This window comes from Canis lupus, chromosome 6 (genome assembly GCF_048164855.1).
Source record: "Canis lupus baileyi chromosome 6, mCanLup2.hap1, whole genome shotgun sequence".
Classification (NCBI taxonomy): Eukaryota; Metazoa; Chordata; class Mammalia; order Carnivora; family Canidae; genus Canis; species Canis lupus.
This window is the reverse complement of record NC_132843.1, coordinates 70,460,260-70,476,219: the sequence shown is the minus strand read 5'-3', so window position 1 is coordinate 70,476,219 and position 15,960 is coordinate 70,460,260. Positions and strand designations below refer to the sequence as shown.

General features: G+C 42.1%; 1 protein-coding gene and 1 long non-coding RNA gene across 3 annotated transcripts in view; one reads left to right on the top strand and one right to left on the bottom strand.

The window, feature by feature from the left end:
- Window positions 1–1,863: 1,863 nt before the first annotated feature.
- On the bottom strand, window positions 1,864–6,787 carry LOC140634771 (uncharacterized). Of its 2 annotated transcripts, XR_012032153.1 has the most exons (4): window positions 6,571–6,787; window positions 6,019–6,154; window positions 3,241–3,410; window positions 1,864–2,287 (listed from the first exon to the last, which is right to left on the bottom strand). It is a non-coding gene; the product is annotated as an uncharacterized lncRNA (long non-coding RNA). The 2 variants fall into 2 exon arrangements; XR_012032154.1 differs by lacking the exon at window positions 6,019–6,154.
- A 513-nt stretch (window positions 6,788–7,300) lies between these two features.
- Window positions 7,301–15,960, top strand: part of FLVCR1 (FLVCR choline and heme transporter 1) — a 37,813-nt gene continuing 29,153 nt past the window's right edge. Inside the window, exons 1-2 of the mRNA XM_072831113.1 lie at window positions 7,301–8,063; window positions 13,070–13,214. Coding sequence (XP_072687214.1) covers window positions 7,326–8,063; window positions 13,070–13,214 — 883 coding nt within the window. The 5' untranslated portion in view covers window positions 7,301–7,325. The remainder of the gene's footprint in view (window positions 8,064–13,069; window positions 13,215–15,960) is intronic.

Below are 15,960 nucleotides of genomic sequence, written 5' to 3'. Positions count from 1 at the left end.
CCCTTGGCCCTTACAATGCCAAGTGAAAAGCTTTCTCTAGGTATCAAGGGTGTTATAAAGTAAGATATAGGGGCAGCCTGGGTGGCTTAGTGGTTTAGCGCCGCCTGCAGCCCAGGCTGTGAGCCTAGAGACCCGAGATCGAGTCCCACCAGGCTCCCTGCATGGAGCCTGCTTCTCCCTCTGCCTGTGTCTCTGCCTCTCTCTTTCTCTGTCTTTCATGAATAAATAAATAAAATCTTAAAAAAAAAATAAAGTAAGACATAAAATCCAGTCTCTGGCTTCAAGATGCTCAAATGTAGTATATGTGCTGCCAAGTGAGCACACAAGATGCTCAAATCTAGATAAGAGATAAACTGTGCAAAGAAAAGCTAGGTAAAAAAAAATAAAAAGAAAAGCTAGGTAAATACCAGGAAGTGCTTAGCTACTTCAGTGAGTAGCTCCAAGGGTGTTAACAGTCAGAAAAGGATGGTATCTCTAGGGGCTCTAATTATGGAGATAGACTAAGGAAGGGAGTGGGAACTGAGGTGACCTGGACCATAAAGGATGGGTGGGATTTGGCCAAATGAAGGGAAGATGGAGAGCATTTCTTAGCAGATCATGAATCAGATTGCATGGCAGACATGAATGTGGCACACTAGAGGCACTGGGTGGACTGATGTGGTGTGATTTCTTCTCTGCTCTTCTATGCTGTTGGTAGGGCTTCAATCTGCATACTCAGCCACACCCAGTTTCTTCAGCAATCTTCACCAAAGGTGTGGTATTTTAGCAACCTCCCAGTCCCGATCCTGGGGATCAGGAATTAGTCTTGCTGGGACACATGGGTAGCTGAGCGGTTGAGCATCTGCCTTTGGCTCAGGTTGTGATCCTGGAGTCCCAGGATCAAGTCCCACATCAGGCTTCCTGCATGAAGGCTGCTTCTCCCTCTGCCTGTGTCTCTTCCTCTCTCTCCCTCTCTCTGTGTCTTTCATGAATAAATAAATAAAATCTTAAAAAAAAGGAGGGGGGCAGACTGGGTGGCTCAGCGGTTTAGTGCCACCTTCAGTCCAGGGCGTGATCCTGGAGACCCCGGATCGAGTCCCACGTCGGGCTCCCTGCATGGAGCCTGCTTCTCCCTCTGCCTGTGTCTCTGCCTCTCTGTCTCTCAAGAGTAAATAAATAAATAAATACATAAATAAATAAAGGAATTAGACTTGCTAATACATACCAACTACCGTGCTAGTGTGTTTTGTAATTTATAGTAAGAACAATAGTTTTGGTCTTCAAAACAAAGTTTCTGGCACAGACCTTCTCAAACCTTGGGACTTTCCTGTGATGATTTCCTTGTAATATTAATACAATGACTTTTGGAAAGTACTTAGGGATGAGGGCTGGTTGCCAGGGAAATGAATCAATTGAGTGAAGTTTTGGAAATTTCAGTGCCCCACTCCTCCCCTTCCATTCGGTCTCTTTTTAAATTTGTTTTAATATTTTATTTATTTATTTATTTATTTATTTATTTATTTATTTATATTTAAGATTTTATTTATTGATTCATGAGACACACACACACACACACACACAGAGGCAGAGACACAGGCAGAGGGAGAAGCAGGCTCCATGCTGGGAGCCCAATGTGGGACTCAATCCCAGGACTCGAGGATCATGCCCTGAATTGAATGAAGGCAGATGCTCAACCGCTGAGTAGCGTCCCTGGTTTCTTTTAGGAAATCAACTGGCATGATGGACCAAAAGGAAGCAAGACGAAAATACACAGAAGGGAAAACCTTGAGATTCTTTTCTACAAATGTTACAGACACACACACACACACACACACACACACACAAACACAATGTCTTGAGGAAAATAAAGTACATATGAGAGGATTCTGATTTCCAGCCTCCTCTATTCCTCCATTCCACTTAATCTTTCCACAGAGCACAACAATAGAGATTTGACCACGCTGGTGGACAGAGCATGGTAATAGTGGTGTAAGCTGAAGTCAAGCCTGCTAAAATATACCCCCCTTCCCCAAGAAGGGGAAAATGGTGGATTTTTACATCTAGTATCATTTATATCTAGTAGCATGGTTTGCATCATATCCACTTAGACAGCAGGAAACTTTATGCTCAGGAGAAGCCACATCAGTCTTGATAGCATCCTGGACCTTGGTTCCTGGATGCCATTCAGATCTCATATTGCTGAACTGTTACTTATTCAAATTTCTCTCAGATTTGGCATTCCACACCCATAATGTAGCTCAATCTCCTCTTGACTCCCAGCCAAGTGATGTTCCCAGGGCTATCCTCTCTGGAAGAGAATAAGGTTTATGTTTTATACATCCAAACATATGATATAAAGTATGATTTATACCTAAACTGGTTAATAAGTATCTATTATTGGAGCTTCAAGACAGAGGAGGCAAGGTTAAGAGACTAGAATGATACTACAAGGTGATACTGCTGAGTTTTCCTCTTTCTGTCCTCCGTTTTTTACTTATGGAAGTTTTTCAAACAAAGCATATGAATTTTGTCTAATCTTTTCTTTGGAAATATTATATTTTACTTTTCATAAATCATAGAAAGTTAGAGTCAAAAGAAATCTTTAAAAAATTGTTTTATTTAAATTCGATTTGCCAACATGTAGTATAATACCCAGTGCTCATCCCATCAAGTGCCCTCAAGTCAAAAGAAATCTTGAATCTCACATAGTTCAACTTTCTTTCTTTTTTTCTTTTTTAAGATTTATTCATTTGAGGGGGGAGGGGCATAGGAAGTGGGAGAGAGAATCCTTAAGCAGAACCCCCCCACACCCCCTGCACTGAGTTTGGAGCCCAAAGCAGGTCTCCATCCCATGACCCCAAGATCATGACCTGAGCCAAAATCAAGAGTCAGATGCTCAAACAAATGCACCATGCCAGGAGGCCCATATAGTTCAATTTCCTATGAAATTCTGGCATCCTGTCCTCAACACACCTGATCCAATATAGATAGCATCAGTTGTCTGGATATTGTGGTCTACTCAACTGTTGAACACCTCTGATAAGAAATTTACCTTTTGGAAAAAAAAAAAAAGAAATTTACCTTTTGGGATGCTTGGGTGGCTCAGCGGTTGAACGTCTGCCTTTGGCTCAGGGCATGATCCTGGGGTCCTGGGAATGAGTCCCACATCAAGAAGCCTGCCCTCTGCCTATGTCTCTGCCTCTCTGTGTGTCTCTCATGAATAAATAAATAAAATCTTAAAAAATAAAGAAAGAAATTTACCTCTTGTTAGGCCAGCGGTAGTTAATATACACCACCATGTGCTGTCCTTTCAGGACATTCTCAAAGCACCCTCTGGAGAAGGGCTCTACAATCATAAATTCAGTCTGAGAGAGCTTGGAGTAACCCCAGGACAATGCAAGCAAGCTTCAATAGGCAAAATGGGGTCAAATCTAAGACAACATAAGAATAAGATAACATTGAGGGCAGACTTGTGTTGATAACAATGGCTTTGGGTAACATTTATTGAGTATATTACTGATTACTATAGATCAGAGATTAGGTACTATTTAAGCACTTTGTACTTATTAGCTATTTATTTCTCACAATTTCATGAAGAAGACTGTCTTCATTTTCTAGTTGGAGAAACTGAGGCACAGAGTAATTGGTCCAAAGTCATGCAGCTGGTAAGTAAAAGAGCTAGGATTTGAATCCAGGCCAATTGGATCTGGAGCCTGGCCTCTAACCACTATATAAATTACCTAATAACTATAACTAAGAATGTCATGTGCCAGGCATCATTCACTCATTTATTCCTCATAATAGCAATCACATGAAGCATGTACTATTATAAAACACCTAAGTAACTTGCCCAACTTGGGCAGCTAGTGAGTACTAAAGTTGGGATTCAAATCCAGGTAGCCTGCCTCTAGATATGCTTTGCTCCAGTACTCTAAACTCCCTTGACGCTCTGCTCCACACAGATGGTGATAGTATCAGATACAGAGTTTTGCCATGGGCATGGAAGGCAAATAACAAAGTGGATGAGAGTAGTATAGGTGCCAGCTGGCAAAAATGTGGAGGGAAATTAGATGCTTAGATCCAGGATACCCAGAGGACTCTTAACCTAATCCTTCTTGCTAAGGACATAGAGAAGGCAAATTATTTCTAAACTGAAGCCTACACAATTGGTAAGAATGGCCTCCTTGCAGAAATACATTCAGGAAGCTGCCTTTGTGCAAAGAGGGAAATTATCCTTCAGATTTGGCAGAAGACAATCTCTAATGGGGAAGTGAGGCCTAATATAATCTGCCAGTTTCTGGTTTCAGAAAAGGGGGTGGGAAGTTTGCAGATATCTAAATGCTTACTATAAATACCTGGATCTGGAATGGAGGTATGACAGGGGCAAGCAGAATCCATTTAAAATTGTACCCATTGGATGCTCTTTCTAGACGGTTTTCTGTGAGTTATGTAGAAAGTTTCACAGGGGGATCCCTGGGTGGCTCAGCGGTTTAACGCCTGCCTTTGGCCCAGGGCGTGATCCTGGAGTCCTGGGATTGAGTCCCACATCAGGCTCCTTGCATGGCGCCTGCTTCTCCCTCTGCCTGTGTCTCTGCCTCTCTGGCTCTTTGTGTCTCTCATGAATAAATAAATAAAATCTTAAAAAAAAAAAAAAAAAAGAGAAAGTTTCACGGTACATAAAGGTATTTAAAAAATGCCTCTGAATATTGAATAATAAGTTGTGCTGAATAATAAGCAATGTGATTAGTATCTTTTTCAGAAACTCATGTGATAAACTTTTTTTTTTTTTTAAAGATTTTATTTATTTATTCATGAGAGACACAGAGAGAGAGAGGCAGAGACATAGGTAGAGGGAGAATCAGGCTCCCTATGGGGAGCCTGATGCAGGACTCATCCCAGGACCCTGGGAACATGACCTGAGCCAAAGGCAGATGCTCAACCACTGAGTCACCCAGGTGCCCAATGATAAACTTCCTTAACTGAGACTGAAGTCCTTTGGATTCCACATTTGGTTATGTGTTCATTCAGAGAACACAGCTTAATAATCCGAAATATTATCTAAATAAATGTTTAGAAAATCATAGTTGCAGAGGAAACTTGCATGTTTTTTAAAAAGAAATGGATTCATTTACGTAGCAAGTAATTATTTAAAATATTATGGTAATTCAATGCTTGTTAGCTGCAGTCATTCAAGAAATAGCAATAAATTTTCAGACTAACTCTCATGGAGCTTACCTTCCAGTGGGGAGGGAAGGGAGAAAATAACCAGAAAAAAAATAAGTAAAATATAGGATAATTTAGATAGTGGTAAGCACTAAGAAGAAAAATTAAGCAGGGGAGGGGACTGGGTGGTGGTGGTTGGTGGTGGCATGTGACAGTTTATATAGGGTGGCCAAGGAAGACATTGAAATGTACATATTCCTTAAAGTTTAGGATTTTGTAATATTTCACCTGTATGAGAGATGTCTGATATATATGATCCATATCTATATCTATATCTGAGGCATACATCAGATATACATCACCAAAATAATAATATTAAGAGTCATTAAAAATAAGATATACAGGGTTTTAAGGCTTCTAGATTGCATCACTTTTTTAGATTAAACCCCTAGTTAGGGGCGTCTGGGTGGCTCAGCGGTTTAGCGCCTGCCTTTGGCCCAGGGTGTGATCCTGGAGTCCTGGGATCGAGTCCCACGTCGGGCTCCCTGCATGGAGCCTGCTTCTCCCTCTGCCTGTGTCTCTGCCTCTCTCTCCTCTCTCTCTTTCTCTCATGAATAAGTAAATAAAATCTTTTTAAAAAAAAACAAAACACCCATAGTTAGACATCTCGGGTTTCGATTTAACTATTTGGAGTCTCATCGGGTTTGCCTTGTTTCAAAATTCGTTGCCTAAGCAGTAGCAAGAGCAGGGGCAACATTTCTCTAGAAGATTCTCAAGGCTACGTGTACGTGCCCTTGAGAGCAGGTTTCATTTTTTAATGCCGGAGGGCACGACAGTGTCTGGACACAGCAAACAAGACTGGGACCCGGAACCCACCGAAGCCACCGGCTGCGCACGTCCAGCGAGGCTGACTGCAGGGGCTGGTCCGAGGGAGAGCGGGGAGCCTCGGGTCCGCTCAGGGTTGCAGGATTCCAACTTCACAAGGGAAGAAAGAGGTCTTTTCTTTTTTTTCCTAAAGATTTTATTCATTTATTCATGAGACACACACACAGGGAGAGAGAGAGAGAGAGAGAGGCAGAGACACAGGCAGAGGGAGAAGCAGGCTCCCTGCGGGGGCGGGGGAGGGGGGCGATGCGGGGCTCTATCCCGGGACCGGGGATCAGGACCTGAGCCGAAGGGGGATGCTCCGCCGCTGAGCCCCCCAGGAGTCCCACAAGGAGGTTTCTGATGAAACCTCTGTATCCAAAAAATAAATAATAAAAAAATAAAAATAAAAATAAAAATAAAAATAAAAATAAAATAAAAATAAAATAAAATATAAAATATAATAAAATAAATAAAATAAAATAATAAAATAAAATAAAAAATAAATAAAATAAAATAAAATAAAATAAAATAAAATAAAATAAAATAAAATAAAATAGAAACCTCTGTATCCGGGCTGAAACGGCTCCTGGTGTTTTTCCTCTGCGGAGGGGGCACGAGCTTCGGGAAGGCGGTCCGGTCCGCTCCCTCCGGCCGGGCAGCCGAGTCGGGGCGAGGCCAGGTGTGCCCCCCGCCGGAGCGCCCACCGGGCCCCAGGGGAGCCCCTCTGCGGGGAGAGGACGATGGCTCCCAGCCCCGAGCGGCCCCCGCCCGCCTGCTCGCTCGCTCACGGCGCCCACCCTCTGCGCACCCCACCCGCCCTCCTCCCGGGCCGGTTGCTCGCGACCGCAGCCCGCAGCCCGCAGCCCCGCCGCCCCGCAGCCTCCGGGGGTGGGGGGAGGACCGTCCGCCCCGACCTGCAGGCCCGCCGTCCTCCCTTCTCTCCGAAAACATTGCTCCCGCCTCCACCCTGAGAGGAGCTCCCCGATTGGCCCGCGCGCCGGGCGAGGACGCCCGCTGATTGGCCGCCGCGCCGTCACCCGCGGTGACACGCTCTCGGGGCGGGGCCCGGCGCGGGGTGACCGCCCGGAGGTAGGCTCGGAGCGGGAGAGCCTCCTTCGCCCGCGGGCTCCCTGCAGCGCGGGCTGGCTTCCGCGGCTCGCACCCGCGCTCCCTCGGCCAGGGAGAGGGTTGCATGAGCCGTGGGCCGAGCGGTTGGGGTCGGGGGTGCAGGGAGGGCCTCGGGGCCGGGGCCGGGGGTGCAGGGAGGGGGAGGAGGGGGGGCCGGGGAGCGGGGAGGCGCGGGGGCGCGCGGGGACATGGCGAAGCTGGACGTTGAGGAGGGGGCAGCGGGGGCACCCGGGCACCCGCCCGCCAATGGGTACCTGTTGGTCCCGGGGGGCGAGCCCCCCGGAAAGCTGAGCGCCGAGCCGCAGAACGGGCCCAAGGCCGGCTGCCTGACCCTGAATGGAGTGTCTCGGGACAGCCTCGCGGCCGCCGTGCAAGCCCTGGACAGGCCTCGGACCCCGCTGGCCCCGGAGGAGGAGACCCAGACCCGGCTGCTGCCGGGGGGCCCCGGGGAGGAGACCCCCGGGGCCGAGGGCGCCCGAGTGCCGCAGACGGCGCTCTCCGCGCGGCGCTTTGTGGTGCTCCTCATCTTCAGCCTGTACTCGCTGGTGAATGCCTTCCAGTGGATCCAGTACAGCATCATCAGCAATGTCTTCAGGGACTTCTACCGCGTCTCCTTCCTGCACATCGACTGGCTGTCCATGGTGTACATGCTGGCCTACGTGCCCCTCATCTTCCCGGCCACGTGGCTGCTGGACACCAGAGGCCTGAGGCTCACGGCCCTGCTGGGCTCCGGCCTCAACTGCCTGGGCGCCTGGGTCAAGTGCGGCAGTGTCCAGCAGCATCTCTTCTGGGTCACCATGCTGGGCCAGTGCCTGTGCTCCGTGGCCCAGGTGTTCATCCTCGGCTTGCCCTCCCGCATCGCCTCGGTGTGGTTTGGGCCCAAGGAGGTGTCCACAGCTTGTGCCACCGCCGTGCTAGGCAATCAGGTAAGAACTAGAGTGATAGATGAAAATCGGCTCCTTAAAGGACCAGGTAAAGGACCTCTGCCTCCTGAGGGAAGAGGAAGGAGGCAGTTGTGTATAAGTGAAGGAAGGGAGATGTGTAGTCAAGATAGGAAACAGTTTTGGGTTAAAGATGGTATTTGATTTATTTGTAAGCACAGAACTTCCAAACCAGTTTGAAATGATCAACTTATCATCTTGCTTTGAGAATTACCTATAAAATATTAATCGAGCTGGCCCCTATATCCCTAACATGATAGAAAACTTATTAGTGTAATAACCAATGAGACTCGGGTAGGTGTTTTTGTTGCCCCCAGAGTATTCATTGTAAAAGGAAGGTTGTTGGATTCTGGGAAGTGCTCGTTTTGAGCGATCCGTGTGAACTGCTCCTGTTTTATTTTGTTTTTGTTTATTTATTTTTCTAAAGTTTATTTTTTGTAGTAATCTCTACACCCAAGGTGGGGCTAGATAGAACTCAGGACCCTGAGATCAAGAGTTGTACACTCTTCCAACTGAGCCAGTCAGGCCCCTCTCCTGTTTAATTTTACATATTAGCAGTTAGCAGAGGGCCTAGCACATGACACTTATAAATGACAGCTAAATAAATGTTCTGGTGGTAGAGGCTTCACAACATTATATATTCACTTACCAATTTTTAACAGTAAGAAAGTGCAAGACAGATCACAGATCATGGAACCCATGGTAAAAGGGTGGCTTATTTTGCCATTTCTCCCATAAAGTGCTTCCTCATCCTTCTAACACCATAGGTTCAAATTCCAGTAGCATTCAGTAACATTACTAAGTAGAATATTGTGTGTGTGTGTGTATTGTAATTGCAGATTGATCCTTTTTTTAAAAAAAGATTTTATTTATTTATTCATGAGAGACACAGAGAGAGAGAGAGAGGCAGAGACAGAGACATAGGCAGAGGGAGGAGGAGCAGGCTCCACGCAGGGAGCCCAATGCAGGACTCCATCCTGGGACCCCAGGATCATGCCCTGGGCCAAAGGCAGGCACTAAACCACTGAGCCACCCAGGCGTCCCCAGATTGATCCTTTTTTTGTCATTTAAAATTTGCTTCTGGAGTTCTGTGATGCTTCATGTATATTGTATTGAGTGTTCATTCAACTTGAGGAGAATGTAGTTAAAAATCTATATACCAAGAACTTCACTTCTCTCTATACCTATATTCCTACATGCTATGTAACAAAAGAATGTTACTCTCTTACTTCCAATCTAATACTTGTTTCAAGATCACAATAAGATTTAGCTAAGATCCATAAAAAGACTAGCTCTACGTGTTTATTACTTTACATTTATCTTTCTCTAAAAGTACAGAAGAGAGGGTAGCTTGAATCTAATTGTTATGTATTCAAAATAATTTATGATATTTTTGTTGGTTGCTTCCATATGTTTAGATAGGAACTGTTTTCTTAAAGTGTTTTTCATTTATAAAATGATATTCCCTTTCATACTTCATTGAGCATGACTGAAATATTATTAACTCCGTATCTATGGATTATCTATTTGTGGATAATAAATGGAGATGCTTTCTCATAGGCGGATCCCTCTGATGTTCAGCACACCTCTGCCTTCTTCCTACATTCTCCCTTGGTGTTCTCATCCTTCCTTGGCTGCAGTAGCTGTGCACTTGTTCATGGCCTCCATTTTCAGCCTAGATTATGGAGTGATCATTTATAGTAATAGTCAACGTTATTAAGTGCTCACTAAGAACCTGGCACCATGCCAAGTATTTTGCATGCATTGTGCCCTTGAATTTAACAATATAAGGTAAGAACCATTAGTCTCTCCATTTTACAGACACTGAAACTGAGATTTGAAGAGATTAAATTATTTTTCAGAAATCACTCAGCTAAATGGTGGCAACATTCATACCCAAGTCTGTCTAATTCCTGCTTTTCACCATCCACCTCTACTGCCCGGTCTCTAACCTGGGAAACCCTTTTAAAACATGGATCAGATCCTGTCATTGCTCTGCTTTGGACTTGCCAATGATTTCCCATAGTGCTAAAATAAAATCTAAACTCTTCCCTTGGGATGCCTGAGTGGTGCAGTGTTTGGGCGGCTGCCTTCCACCCAGGGCGTGATTCTGGAGTCCTGGGATCGAGTCCTGCATCAGGCTCCCTGCATGGAGCCTGCTTCTCTCTCTGCCTGTGTCTCTGCCTCTCTCTGTGTGTCTCTCATGAATAAATAAATAAATATATATATATATATATATATATAGAGAGAGAGAGAGAGAGAGAGAGAGAGAGTTGTGAGAGTTCTTTATATATTCTCTGATATATTTATCTTTATATATTGTTATACTCCTTTCCTATCCACACCCCTCATTCCTCACATCTGCATTCTTCCTCTGCTCTGAGGGGAATTGTCCACTACTTACAGCTTCTCACAAGGTCATGGTCTCTTCTTCCTTTGTACATGATGTCCCCTTAGCTGAGAACACCCTGATTTCACTTGGCTAACTCCGATCTCTTCAGATCTTTCCTCCTCCAGAAACTTCTTGAACCCCACGTCTATGCAAGGTGCTCCTTCAAAGCAGTTTCTTAGCTAAGGTGACTGTATGTTCCAGTTTGCCTGGGATAATCCAGGTGTAAAGCTGTTCATTAGGATAATTACTCATTATCCCGATCCCCGGTCTGGGGATGAGTTCCACATTGGGCTCCCTAGGGGAGCCTGCTTCTCCCTCTGCCTGTGTCTCTGCCTCTCTCTCTGTGTCTCCCATGAATAAATAAATAAAATCTAAAAAAAAAAAAAAGGTTAATTACTCATTTAGTCCCTTTCACTCTGAATAGTGTTCTTATTTGGATGATAGATCACATGATCATCCGGATCTTAAGCACCCTCTACCTCTTCATCACTGTACTTACCACACTCTCATTATTACCTGTTTAATGTTCTCTATCTTTAGTTTTATTTCTTTCATTGTGATTATCATATTCAACCTTATGTTTTTTCTTACTGAGGTGAAATTCACATAAAATTAACCATTTTAAACTATAGCTCAGTGGCATTTAGTATATTCACAACGTACAACCATCACCTCTATCTAGATCCAAAACATTTTCATCTACCCTCAAAGAAGACCCAATACCCACTAAGCAGTCACTCCTTATTCAACCCTTCTTTCGTCCCCAGACAACCACTAATTTGCTTTTTCTCTCTATGGATTTACCTGTTCTAGATATATCATGTAAATGGGATCATATGGGGACGCCTGGATTGCTCAGTGGTTGGGCGGCGTCTGCCTTTGGCTCAGGGCGTGATCCTGGAGTACCAGGATCGAGTCCCACATCGGACTTCCTGCATGGAGTCTCCCTCTCCCTGTGTGTCTTCTCTTTCTGTGTCTCTCATGAATAAATAAATTAAATATTTCTTTAAAAAATGGGATCATACAATATGACCTTTTATGTCTGATGTCTTTCACTTCACGTGTTTTCAAAGTTCACCCATATATGTATTTCATTCTTTTTAGGGCTGAATAATATTTCATTGTATAGATATACCACATTTTGTTTATCCATTCATCCACTAATGGACATTTGGGTTTGTTTCTACCTTTTGGCTATTGCAGATAGGGCTGTTATGAATATTCATGTATAATATTTGATATTTGTACTTATTTTTAGTTTTTTGAGTATTTATCATTTATTTTTTAAAAGATTTAATTTTATTATTTATTCATGAGAGACACAGAGAGAGAGGCAGAGACATAGGCAGAGGGAGAAGCAGGCTCCATGCAGGGACTCGATCCTGGGTCTCCAGGAATCAGGCCCTTGGCTGAAGGCGGCGCTAAACCGCTGAGCCACCCAGGCTGTCACTTGAATATTTATTTAAGAGTGGAATTGCTAGGTCATATGGAAATTCTGTGTTTAATATTTTAAGGAACTACCAAATTGTTTTCCACAGGGGCCACACTATTTTATAATCCTACTAACAGTGTACAAAGGTTGCAGTGTTTTCACACCTTGCCAGTGTTTGTTATTTTCCAATTGTTTGTTTTGTAATTACAGCCATCCTTGTGGGTATGAAGTGGTATCTCATTATGGTTTTGATTTGCATTTTCCTACTGATTAATGATGTTGAGTATTTTTTTTCACATGCTTATTGGGCATCTTTTTTGGAAAAATGTGTATTCAAGTCCTTTGCCCATTCTTGAATTGGATATTTGCCTTTTTGCTGTTGAGTTGTGAGAGTTCTCTATATATTCTAGATAGTAGACCCTTCTTAGATATATAATTTGCAAATATTTTCTCCCATTCTATATGTCCTCTTTTCTCAGCCTTCATCTGCATATTCTTATTCCTGTTTTTGATTGTAAGCATCTGAAGGGTAAGGATTGTATCTTACACATCCTTAATCCTTACAGCAGAATTATTCAGCTACAAGGAATTAGTAGAACAGGAAAGGTGGTTGTCAGCAACTACCCTTTAATGGTACAGTAAAAAAAAAAATTAGAACCTAGTGGATTTTTTTTAATATTCATTTATTTGAGTAATTTCTACATGCAGTGTGGGGCTCAAACTCAAAACTCCTAGATCAAGAGTTGCATGCTCATCCAGCTGAGCCAGCGAGGTACCCCAGAACGTGGAGCTTTAGGTTGTACACCTTACACCTTTTTTTTTTTTTTTAAGATTTTATTTATTTATTCATGAGAGACAGAGAGAGAGAGGCATAGAGATAGGCAGAGGGAGTAGCAGGCTCCATGCAGGGAGCCCGATGTGGGCCTCAGTCCTGGCACTCCAGGATCATGCCCTGGGCCGAAGGCAGACACTCAACTGCTGAGCCACCCAGGCACCCCAGAACATGGAGCTTTAGGATGTACACCTTACACCTTTTTTTTGTTTTTTTAAGATTTTACACCTTATACCTTAATAAAGAAACTGTTTTCTCCATGTTGTATTAATTGCCAGTATGTGCTTTTTTTCTCTTATTAATAATAGCTATGAACAGGATCATTTGTTTTACAGCTTGGAACTGCAGTTGGCTTTTTGCTACCACCAGTTTTAGTGCCCAACACACAGAATAACACGGATCTTCTGGAGTGTAATATCAGTACTATGTTTTATGGAACATCATCCATCGCCACATTTTTATGTCTTTTAACAGTCATTGGTAAGCAAATTATTTTCCCTATTGCTTAAATAGATCAATGCATGGCAAACATATGCAAATAAAAATAACTAATCCTGAACATTTTTATGATAATATCTCCAGTACCATTTGCTTGTTTCATTCTTGCTATTGCACTTTTGTTCAGATAACAAATGCTATGCCCCTAGAGGTATGTTTTGGTCTGCTACTATTTTAATATCATAAAGGGTCTGAAGACTAATTCATCTAATTTATATCACTACTAACTTTTCTTCCCTGATAACTGTTCTTTCAAACTTATAACCTGTCTCCTGTTTGCATATTCCACTACATGTTCTGCATCTTATGCTCCTATAGCCAGGAACAGATTATCATGCTTTTGAAATGATGCAAAGAGGCTACAACCTTTTTTTTTTTTTTTTTTTAAATGGTAAATCCTTCCAAGGATGCCCATTTTAACAATTAACTGGATCTGAAAATGTTGACCAGTGAATGATTCAGGGCAGTGGCAAGCTGTTCAGCAGAATTTCAGACTGGCAACTGTCTGCTTGTTAGGCCACTCCAGCAAAGCACTGCTGTCACCACCCGTCACTGAGTTCTCTCGCCTGGGCCTGTGTCTTGAAGCAGTCAGTCAAAATCCACTGCAAGCAGCCATCATCAGTTTGGAAGAAGGTTTGGGAAGGTCTGCTTTTTCAAGTTTATTCTTAATGGGAAACAATTTTGATTTCAGGGAGAAGGATATAGGGCTTTTTTTAAGTAATATGGTTGCTGACATAACTGTAATATTGCTCTTTAGGCACTCTTAAATTGATTCGTGGAAGAAAGCAACTTTAAAGTTGAAAGGCCGTCTCTTAATCCTTGATATTTACATTACATTGCATTATAGCTGGAGTTTTGTTTTTTTATAGCTGGAGTTTTAAAATTTATAGATTGATTTTTACCATGGCTATAATAGTAATAAAAAATTCAAATTTTGTGATCTCCAGATATGAAATCCTTAGTTTTCAAAGACATGTAGTTTAAAGACTATTTTGATAGAGACTGCCTTCATAGATGAACTGCCCATACGTTTAATTTCCTTTCAGATAATGAAAAAATATTCTTTTGGTAGCATACAAAATATTCTTACATGCCAAATCCACTCTTGGCTATTTTTTTTGTTCCAGTTAGGGAGTGACATTTTTGCTGTGTACAGACTACGGAAAAAGGACAAATTATTCCTGTACTATTTCAGCAGCTTAACAAAGTTTTAAAAGAAATCTACAGTTGGCCCTTGAATAACATGGGTTTGAACTGCATGTGTCCAATTCTACATGGATTTTTTTACAGTACTATAAATGTATTTTCTCTTCCTTATGATTTCATTTTCTTTCGTCTAGCTTACTTTATTTTAAGAATATGGTGTGTAACACAGATAACATACAAAGTAGGCGTCAGTTGACTATGTTGTTAGTAAGGCTTCTGGTCAACAGTAGTTGTTAAGTTTTGGGGGAGTCAAAAGTATACATGAATTTTCTGCTGTGTGTGGGATTGATGTCCCTAACCCCCATGTTGTTCAAGGGTCAACTGTATATTTTTTAAAAATAAACTTAAGACTACTTCCCTGGTAGCCATATTTGATTTGCTAAGTGAAATATAGTTCATATATATTTTGCAAAAATTGATCCTCTAGTAGTAATAGGGATTATTAAAATGTAAAATCCTCTTTCCTAGGATTGCTTATTTATCTTCACATCAATTCCTTTGGTTTTTTTTTTTTTTTTTTAATTGTCTTTCATTACTTGTCTCTTTGGAAGAAATGAAAGAACAGGTTCTATGTAAGATACCTATATATGTGAAATTATATATATGACACATATGAGGTTAAGCAGATCTGTATGATAGCCTACAAATATAAGATTTTTATTTTTTAAAGGAAGGGGACAAAAAGGCAGTAATAATAGATGTGACTGTTGACCTAGCACCCTGTGTTATTTGAGAAATTAAAAGAAACCTATTCATGTCCATTATTACTTATTTATGTACTCATTAGCTTCTGATTAGACTGTGGAGATGGAGCAGGGAAGAAAGGTCTCACTATTAAGTTTTGCTTGGTGGCCTCTAATCTTAACCTTATGATAACAAACATATAAGCATGGTAATATTCATTTGTGACATGAATGTCTTAGGTTGAAAATTGTGACATTTAAACAAAAGTTATCTATTTTCCTTATACACAAATATTTGCTATTGAGGAAGATATGGATTATTTTAAAAATTCCTACTTTTTAAATGTCCTTAATTACTAAGAGATAATCCTACTTCCCTCTAAATTCTACCCACAAATAATTTGGAAGCCCAACCAAATTTTATAAAGTAAATTGGTTCTGCTGTTGTTTTTCAGCAACGTGATACATACTAAATTGGTATTCAGCAGTCTTTCCAAAATACTGTTTTGAAACTTCATGCCATGTAACCCTCTTACCCGATCTCATGGAGCTTACTGATGAATGTAATCCATCTAGCACTTACAGGAATTAACCCAAGCCTTCCACTGAATTTTACACTAATCCCTCATTCTTCATACCCCACACAATTATGGCCTCTACCATTTGGTTGTTTGGTAAGTACCAAACATGTTTAAAGGCACAATATATGCTATATCATCTAATCCTCATAGCCATGTGAAGGCAGTACTATTAGTATTCCCATTTGATAGATGACAAAAGAAGGACACAGAATTGAAGTGTTTTAATCTAGCCATGGTCACAGTAAATAACTGAAGATG